Source organism: Tachyglossus aculeatus, chromosome 11, assembly GCF_015852505.1.
Source record: "Tachyglossus aculeatus isolate mTacAcu1 chromosome 11, mTacAcu1.pri, whole genome shotgun sequence".
NCBI lineage: Eukaryota > Metazoa > Chordata > Mammalia > Monotremata > Tachyglossidae > Tachyglossus > Tachyglossus aculeatus.
Window position 1 is genome coordinate 25045828 of NC_052076.1, and position 9586 is coordinate 25055413.

General features: G+C 50.8%; 1 protein-coding gene across 1 annotated transcript in view; it reads left to right on the forward strand.

Annotated features, from left to right (window-relative positions):
* Positions 1-6961, forward strand: part of KIF18B (kinesin family member 18B) — a 31793-nt gene extending 24832 nt beyond the window's left edge. The window contains 4 exon segments of the mRNA XM_038754613.1: positions 3006-3497; positions 6628-6696; positions 6699-6754; positions 6896-6961. Coding sequence (XP_038610541.1) covers positions 3006-3497; positions 6628-6696; positions 6699-6754; positions 6896-6961 — 683 coding nt within the window.
* The last annotated feature ends 2625 nt before the right edge of the window (positions 6962-9586 follow it).

A 9586-nucleotide genomic window follows, 5' to 3' on the forward strand; every position in this document is an offset into this window, starting at 1 on the left:
ACTGTTCTAAGCGCTGGGGAATTTACAAGGTGATCGGGCTGTCCCACGAGGGGCTCACAGTCTTCATCCCCATTTTACAGAGGAGGTAACCGAGGCCCAGAGAAGTGAAGGGACTTGCCCAAAGTCACACGGCTGACCAGTGGCAGAGCCGGGATTTGAACCGACGACCTCTGACTTCAAAGCCCGGGCTCTTTCCGCTGAGCCGCGCTTGCTTCCCTACTTCCCAAGCGCTCAGTCCAGTGCTCTGCGCACAGTAAGCGCTCGATAAATAATAATAATAATAATAATAATGTTGGTATTTGTTAAGCGCTTACTATGTGCAAAGCACTGTTCTAAGCGCTGGGGTAGATACAAGGTAATCAGATAAATACGACAGAATGAATGAACGAATGACTGAAGCACTGTTCTAAGCGCTGGGGGGGTTACAAGGTGATCGGGTTGCCCCCCGCGGGGCTCACAGTCTTTATCCCCGTTTTACAGAGGAGGGAACTGAGGCCCAGAGAATCAATCAATCAATCGCATTTATTGAGCGCTTACTGTGTGCGTTAAGCACGCAGTGCACTAAGCGCTTGGGAAGTACAAGTTGGCAACATAGTGAAGTGACTTGCCCAAAGTCAGTGCTCTGCACACAGTAAGCGCTCAATAAATACAATTGAATGAATGAATGAGTTATTATTATTACAATTCGGCAACAAATAGAGACAGTCCCTACCCAAGCAGCGTGGCTCAGTGGAAAAGAGCCCGGGCTTTGGAGTCAGAGGTCATGGGTTCAAATCCCGGCTCTGCCAATTGTCAGCTGGGTGACTTCGGGCAAGTCACTTCACTTCTCTGGGCCTCAGTTCCCTCAACTGTAAAATGGGGATGAAGACTGTGAGCCCCCCGTGGGACAGCCTGATCACCTTGTAACCTCCCCAGCGCTTAGAACAGTGCTTGGCACATAGTAAGCGCTTAATAAATGCCATTATTACTATTATTATTACCCAGCAACGGGCTCACAGTCTTCCCCAGTGCTTAGAACAGTGCTTGGCACATAGTAAGCGCTTAATAAATGCCATTATTACTATTATTATTACCCAGCAACGGGCTCACAGTCTTCCCTGGTGCTTAGAACAGTGCTTGACACATAGTAAGCGCTTAATAAATGCCATTATTATTATTATTATTACCCAACAACGGGCTCACAGTCTTCCCCGGTGCTTAGAACGGTGCTTGGCACATAGTAAGCGCTTAATAAATGCCATTATTATTATGATTATTACCCAACAACGGGCTCACAGTCTTCCCCAGTGCTTAGAACAGTGCTTGGCACATAGTAAGTGCTTAATAAATGCCATTATTATTATGATTATTACCCAACACTGGGCTCACAGTCTTCCCCGGTGCTTAGAACAGTGCTTGGCACATAGTAAGCGCTTAATAAATGCCATTATTATTATTATTATTATTATTATCATTATTATTATCCAGCAACGGGCTCACAGTCTTCCCCAGTGCTTAGAACGGTGCTTGGCACATAGTAAGTGCTTAATAAATGCCATCATTATTATAATTATTATTATTATTACCCAGCAACGGGCTCACAGTCTTCCCCAGTGCTTAGAACAGTGCTTGGCACATAGTAAGCGCTTAATAAATGCCATTATTATTATGATTATTACCCAACACTGGGCTCACAGTCTTCCCCGGTGCTTAGAACAGTGCTTGGCACATAGTAAGCGCTTAATAAATGCCATTATCATTATTATTATTATTATTATTATCCAGCAACGGGCTCACAGTCTTCCCCAGTGCTTAGAACGGTGCTTGGCACATAGTAAGTGCTTAATAAATGCCATCATTATTATAATTATTATTATTATTACCCAGCAACGGGCTCACAGTCTTCCCCAGTGCTTAGAACGGTGCTTGGCACATAGTAAGTGCTTAATAAATGCCATCATTATTATAATTATTATTATTATTACCCAGCAATGGGCTCACAGTCTTCCCCAGTGCTTAGAACAGTGCTTGGCACATAGTAAGTGCTTAATAAATGCCACTATTATTATGATTATTACCCAGCAACAGGCTCACAGTCTTCCCCGGTGCTTAGAACAGTGCTTGGCACATAGTAAGTGCTTAACAAATGTCATAATTATTAGAATTATTATTACCAGTCCTGCCCCCGACCCCCCGCCATGTCCCACCTCGGACCCTGGGCCCACCACGTGGCCCGGGGTCTCCCTGGGTCCCCGTCCTCCCCCTCTGCCACCCAAAACTGCTCCACGCCCTGGGCCCTGCCAAGACCCCAGTGGCCCCTCGGACCTCCCCGAGGACGGCCGTGTGCCCGCTCAATCAATCAATCGTATATATGTATATATGTTTGTACATATTTATTACTCTATTTATTTATTTATCTATTTTATTTATACATATCTATTCTATTTATTTTATTTTGTTAGTATGTTTGGTTTTGTTCTCTGTCTCCCCCTTTTAGACTGTGAGCCCACTGTTGGGTAGGGACTGTCTCTATATGTTGCCAATTTGTACTTCCCAAGCGCTTAGTACAGTGCTCTGCACATAGTAAGCGCTCAATAAATACGATTGATGATGATCGTATTTATTGAGCACTTACCGTGTACAAAGGCTGTACTGTGTACAATTGACTCCGCCAATTGTCAGCTGTGTGACCTCGGGCAAGTCACCTCGCTTCTCTGGGCCTCAGTTCCCTCATCTGTAAAATGAGGATTAAGACCGTGAGCCCCCCGTGGGACAACCCGATCACCTCGTATCCCCCCCCCCAGCGCTTAGAACGGTGCTTTGCACATAGTAAGCGCTTAATAAATGCCGTCATTATTATTACAAAGCACTGGACTAAGCGCTTGGGAAGTCCAAGTTGGCAACAGATAGAGACGGTCCCTACCCAACGGTGGGCTCACGGTCTAAAAGGGGTCTACCCGCGAGCCGTGCGCCCCCGAAATGTCCCTCCCTTGGCTGCCCCGACCTGTGCCCCCCTTCTCGCCCAGACCCGCAGCCGGCCCCTTCCCCGGAGGAGAAGCCCGCCGTCTCCGGATCGCCCGGCAAGAAGAGGAGGTGGCAGTCGGAGCCGAGCCCCCCGGAGCGGACGAGAGCCCCGGTGCCCACGCGCCAGGCCAAACGGCAACGCCAGTCCTTCCTGCCCTGCCTGGGGCGGGGGCCGCCGCCGCGCCCGGTGCCCGCGGCGGAGCAATGCCTGGCTACCAGCACCCCCGTGGGCAAGGGTGACCCACCCCACTGCCCCTTCGGCGCCAGCCCCGCCACCGTCACCAAGCCCCGGCAGCCCCTGGGACCCTCCGCCGCCCAAAACCGCTCCGTCTCCTGGGTCCCGCCCTGCCAAGACCTCAACGCCACCTTCGACCTCCCGGACGGCGGCCGCGCGCCCGCCCCGGCCTCCACCTGCCAGCCGTGCGCCCGCGAGTTCCCCGGCTGGGAGAACGTGCCCCGAAACCAGGACCGGCTGGCCGGTCCCTTCATCCCCAGGTATGCCCCTCCCCGCGGCCCCCAAACTCCAGGTCAATCAATCAATCAATCGTATTTATTGAGCGCTTACTGTGTGCGGAGCACTGGACTAAGCGCTTGGGAAGTCCAAGTTGGCAACATATAGAGATGGTCCCTACCCAACAGTGGGCTCACAGTCTAGAAGGGGGAGACAGAGAACAAAACATATTAACAAAATTGGCAACATCTAGAGACGGTCCCTACCCCACAGTGGGCTCACAGTCTAGAAGGAGACAGAGAACAAAACAAAACATATTAACAAAATTGGCAACATATAGAGACGGTCCCTACCCCACAGCGGGCTCACAGTCTAGAAGGGGGAGACAGAGAACAAAAGAAAACATATTAACAAAATAAAATAGAATAGTAAATATGTACAAGTAAAGTAGAGTAATAAATCTGTACAATCATTCATTCACTCAGTTGTATTTACTGAGCGCTTACTGTGTGCAGAGCACTGGACTAAGCGCTTGGGAAGTACAAGTTGGCAACGTATAGAGACGGTCCCTACCCAACAGCGGGCGCACAGTCTAGAAGGGGGAGACAGAGAACAAAACAAAACATATTAACAAAATAAAATAGAATAGTAAATATGTACCAGTAAAGTAGAGTAATAAATCTGTACAATCATTCATTCACTCAATTGTATTTACTGAGCGCTTACTGTGTGCAGAGCACTGGACTAAGCGCTTGGGAAGTCCAAGTTGGCAACATATAGAGATGGTCCCTACCCTACAGTGGGCTCACAGTCTAGAAGGGGGAGACAGAGAACAAAACAAAACATATTAACAAAATTGGCAACATATAGAGACGGTCCCTACCCCACAGTGGGCTCACAGTCTAGAAGGGGGAGACAGAGAACAAAACAAAACATATTAACAAAATAAAATAGAATAGTAAATATGTACAAGTAAAGTAGAGTAATAAATCTGTACAATCATTCATTCACTCAATTGTATTTACTGAGCGCTTACTGTGTGCAGAGCACTGGACTAAGCGCTTGGGAAGTCCAAGTTGGCAACATATAGAGACGGTCCCTACGCAACAGTGGGCTCACAGTCTAGAAGGGGGAGACAGAGAACAAAACATATTAACAAAATTGGCAACATCTAGAGACGGTCCCTACCCCACAGTGGGCTCACAGTCTAGAAGGGGGAGACAGAGATCAAAACAAAACATATTAACAAAATAAAATAGAATAGTAAATATGTACAAGTAAAGTAGAGTAATAAATCTGTACAATCATTCATTCACTCAATTGTATTTACTGAGCGCTTACTGTGTGCAGAGCACTGGACTAAGCGCCTGGGAAGTCCAAGTTGGCAACATATAGAGATGGTCCCTACCCAACTGTGGGCTCACAGTCTAGAAGGGGGAGACAGAGAACAAAACCAAACATATTAACAAAATAAAATAAATAGAATAAATATATACAAATAAAATAGAGTAATAAATACATATATACATATATACAGGTGCTGTGGGGAGGGGAAGGAGGTAAGGCGAGGGGGAGGAGGGGGAGAGGAAGGAGGGGGCTGAGTGTGGGAAGGCCTCCTGGAGGAGGTGAGCTCTCAGTAGGGCCTTGAAGGGTGGAAGAGAGCTAGCTTGGCGAATACCATGGTTAGTATTTATTATTATTATCTCGAGCCACGGTTAGTATTTATCATTATTATCTCGAGCCGCAGGGTCCCGGCGGCCCAATAATAATAATCAATCAATCAATCGTATTTATTGAGCACTTACTGTGTGCAGAGCACTGTACTAAGCGCTTGGGAAGTACACGTTGGCAACATATAGAGACAGTCCCTACCCAACAGTGGGCTAACAGTCTAAAAGGGGGAGACAGAGAACAAAACCAAACATACTAACAAAATAAAAATAATATAATAATGGCATTTATTAAGCGCTTACTATGTGCAAAGCACTGTTCTAAGCGCTGGGGAGGATACAAGGTGATCAGGTTGTCCCATGTGGGGCTCACAGTCTTAATCCCCATTTTCCAGACGAGGGAACTGAGGCCCAGAGAAGTGACTTGCCCAAAGTCACCCAGCTGACAAATGGCAGAGCTGGGATTTGAACCCATGACCTCTGACTCCAAAGCCCGGGCTCTTTCCACTGAGCCACGCTGCTTGGGTAGGGACTATATTTGTTGCCGAATTGTAATAGTAATAATAATCATTCATTCATTCATTCAACTGTATTTCTTTTAGACTGTGAGCCCACTGTTGGGTAGGGACTGTCTCTATATGTTGCCAATTTGTACTTCCCAAGCGCTTAGTCCAGTGCTCTGCACATGGTAAGCGCTCAATAAATACGATTGATGATGATGATGATGATTGAGCCTGGCCGGTCAATAAATGGCCGAATGGCCTGTCGGAATGGCTGGCGGGGAAGAGGGGTTTGAGGAAGGATCAGTTTGCGTGTGCCCGTGTCGTTCCCGGCGGGTTGATCAATCAATCAATCAATCATATCTATTGAGCGCTTACTATGTGCAGAGCACAGTACTAAGTGCTTGGGAAGTACAAATTGGCAACATATAGAGACAGTCCCTACCCAACAGTGGGCTCACAGTCTAAAAGGGGGAGACAGAGAACAAAACCAAACATACTAACAAAATAAAATAAATAGAATAGATATGTACAAGTAAAATACATAAATAGAGTAATAAATATGCACAAACATATATACAGGTGCTGTGGGGAAGGGAAGGAGGTAAGATGGGGGGATGGGGAGGGGGGCGAGGGGGAGAGGAGGGAAGGGGCTGAGTGTGGGAAGGCCTCCTGGAGGAGGTGAGAGTCAGCAGGGCCTTGAAGGGAGGAAGAGAGCTAGCTGGGCAGATGGGCAGAGGGATTGGGGGCATTCCAGGCCCGGGGGAGGACGTGGGTCGGGGGTCGATGGTGGGACGGGCAAGAACGAGGTACGGGGAGGAGATTAGCGGCGGAGGAGCGGAGGGTGCGGGCTGCGATGGAGAAGGAGAGAAGGGAGGTGAGGTAGGAGGGGGCCAGGGGATGGATGGATGGCCAGCCTGGAAGCCCAGGGGGAGGAGTTTCTGCCTGATGCGCAGATTGATTGGGAGCCACTGGGTTGATGGTTCTCCTGCTGTTCTGCCAGGGGGGCCCGCGGCCGTGTTCACCACCAAGGGCCCCCCGGTGCCCCCAGGACGCCCCCCAAGACCCGGCCCGGCCCTCGCCAGCGCTGCCGCTCGGAGGAAGAGACGCTCGGTCAGGTGAGAGTGCGAGTTGAGCGGGCTTATGGGGGGGTCTTTGCTCCGGATCAACCCGTGCCTGCCGGTGCCCAAACCAGGGCTGCGGCCCCCCACCATCCCCATTCCCCCCCGGACCACCTCCCCACTCAACTCCCACCCCATCCTCCTTTCCAGCGTGTCCGCCTCTCGCCGCCCCGGCGCCCAGAGCCGACTCGCCCGCCCGCCCGCCGGCACCGCTAAGCCAGGCCGACCCCCGCCCATTCAAGGTAAACTGAGGCGAAGACAGCGGGCGGCGGGGACCTCGGGGGGGGCCCCGCTTCCGCTCTCCAAGTCGAGCAGCCCCCGGGGGCCAGAAGGATGAGGCAGTGGTGGCTAGCCGTAGGGTGGGACTTCCAGCCGGCCAGGGCTGGGGGGTGGGTGTTTTATATTTTTAATGGCATTTATTAAGCACTTACTATGTGCAAAGCATCATCATCATCAATCGTATTTATTGAGCGCTTACTATGAGCAGAGCGCTGTACTAAGTGCTTGGGAAGTACAAATTGGCAACATATATGTGCAAAGCATCATCATCATCAATCGTATTTATTGAGCGCTTACTATGTGCAGAGCACTGTACTAAGCGCTTGGGAAGTACATATTGGCAACATATACAGTCCCTACCCAACAGTGGGCTCACAGTCGAAAAGAACAAAGCACTGTTCTAAGCGCTGGGGAGGTTACCAGGTGATCAACTTGTCCCACGTGGGGCTCACAGTCTTCATCCCCATTTTCCAGATGAGGGAACTGAGGCCCAGGGAAGTGAAGGGACTTGCCCAAAGTCACCCAGCTGACAACTGGCAGCTTAGACTGTGAGCCCACTGTTGGGTAGGGACCGTCTCTCTATGTTGCCAACTTGGACTTCCCAAGCGCTTAGTCCAGTGCTCTGCACACAGGAAGCGCTCAATAAATACGATTGAATGAATGAATGATAAGACTGTGAGCCCACTGGTGGGTAGGGACCGTCTCTCTACGTTGCCAACTTGGACTTCCCAAGCGCTTAGTCCAGTGCTCTACACACAGGAAGCGATCAATAAATGTGATTGAATGAATGAACGATAAGACTGTGAGCCCACTGGTGGGTAGGGACCGTCTCTCTACGTTGCCAACTTGGACTTCCCAAGCGCTTAGTCCAGTGCTCTGCACACAGGAAGCGCTCAATAAATACGATTGAATGAATGAATGAGAAGACTGTGAGCCCACTGGTGGGTAGGGACCGTCTCTCTACGTTGCCAATTTGGACTTCCCAAGCGCTTAGTCCAGTGCTCTGCACACAGGAAGCGCTCAATAAATACGATTGAATGAATGAACGATAAGACTGTGAGCCCACGGGTGGGTAGGGACCGTCTCTCTACGTTGCCAACTTGGACTTCCCAAGCGCTTAGTCCAGTGCTCTGCACACAGGAAGCGCTCAATAAATACGATTGAATGAATGAATGAGAAGACTGTGAGCCCACTGGTGGGTAGGGACCGTCTCTCTACGTTGCCAATTTGGACTTCCCAAGCGCTTAGTCCAGTGCTCTGCACACAGGAAGCGCTCAATAAATACGATTGAATGAATGAATGATAAGACTGTGAGCCCACGGGTGGGTAGGGACCGTCTCTCTACGTTGCCAACTTGGACTTCCCAAGCGCTTAGTCCAGTGCTCTGCACACAGGAAGCGCTCAATAAATATGATTGAATGAATGAATGATAAGACTGTGAGCCCGCTGGTGGGTAGGGACCGTCTCTCTACGTTGCCAACTTGGACTTCCCAAGCGCTTAGTCCAGTGCTCTGCACACAGGAAGCGCTCAATAAATACGATTGAATGAATGACTGAGAAGACTGTGAGCCCACTGGTGGGTAGGGACCGTCTCTCTACGTTGCCAACTTGGACTTCCCAAGCGCTTAGTCCAGTGCTCTGCACACAGGAAGCGCTCAATAAATATGATTGAATGAATGAATGAGAAGACTGTGAGCCCACTGGTGGGTAGGGACTGTCTCTCTACGTTGCCAACTTGGACTTCCCAAGCGCTTAGTCCGGTGCCCTGCACACAGTAAGCGCTCAATACGACTGATGATTGATGAATTGGCAGAGCTGGGATGTGAACCCATGCCCTCGGACTCCGAAGCCCTGGCTCTTCCCACTGAGCCGCTGTCTGAGTGCCCACCTGGGAAGGTGGGCGACCAGGGGGGTGTCGGGGAGGGGAGAGCTTCCCCTTCGCCCCAAGAGCTGGCCGAGGGCTCGCTCACCTTCGTCTCCCTCTTCTTCCTTGCCCAGAAAATGCTGCTGCGTCCAGCTGGCCACCGCAGACGGGCAAGGGGCTCGAACCCGTCGCCGGCCGCCGATCCAGCCCGGCCCACCCCGTCCTCTCCTGACCCGCCCTGCTCTTCTCCCACCTGAAATCCCTCTCCCCTCTCCCCTCTCCCTTCTTTTTCCGCCGTCCCCCTCCCTGCTAACTCCGACTCCCTCTCACCAACTCCGGATTTTTCCTCCACCAACCCCGCTGCCCAGTTCCCGCTCGTCCCTGCATCCCCGGAATAAAGCAGCCGACGAGACGGAAAAACGCGGCCCCGTCGGGTGGCTATGGTGTGAGCGGGGGCCGTGGGGGAGACGGGGACGGGAGTAAAAGGCCCCCCGTTTAACGGCCTGGCTCCGTCTCCCTGCTGGGTAGGGACCGTCTCTCTATGTTGCCAATTTGTACTTCCCAAGCGCTTAGTCCAGTGCCCTGCACCTAGTAGGCGCTCAATAAATACGATTGATGATGCTGGACGCGGGGTGGGGGCCGGAGGCAAGTCACTTCACTTCTCAGAGCCTCAGTTCCCTCATCTGTAAAATGGGGAT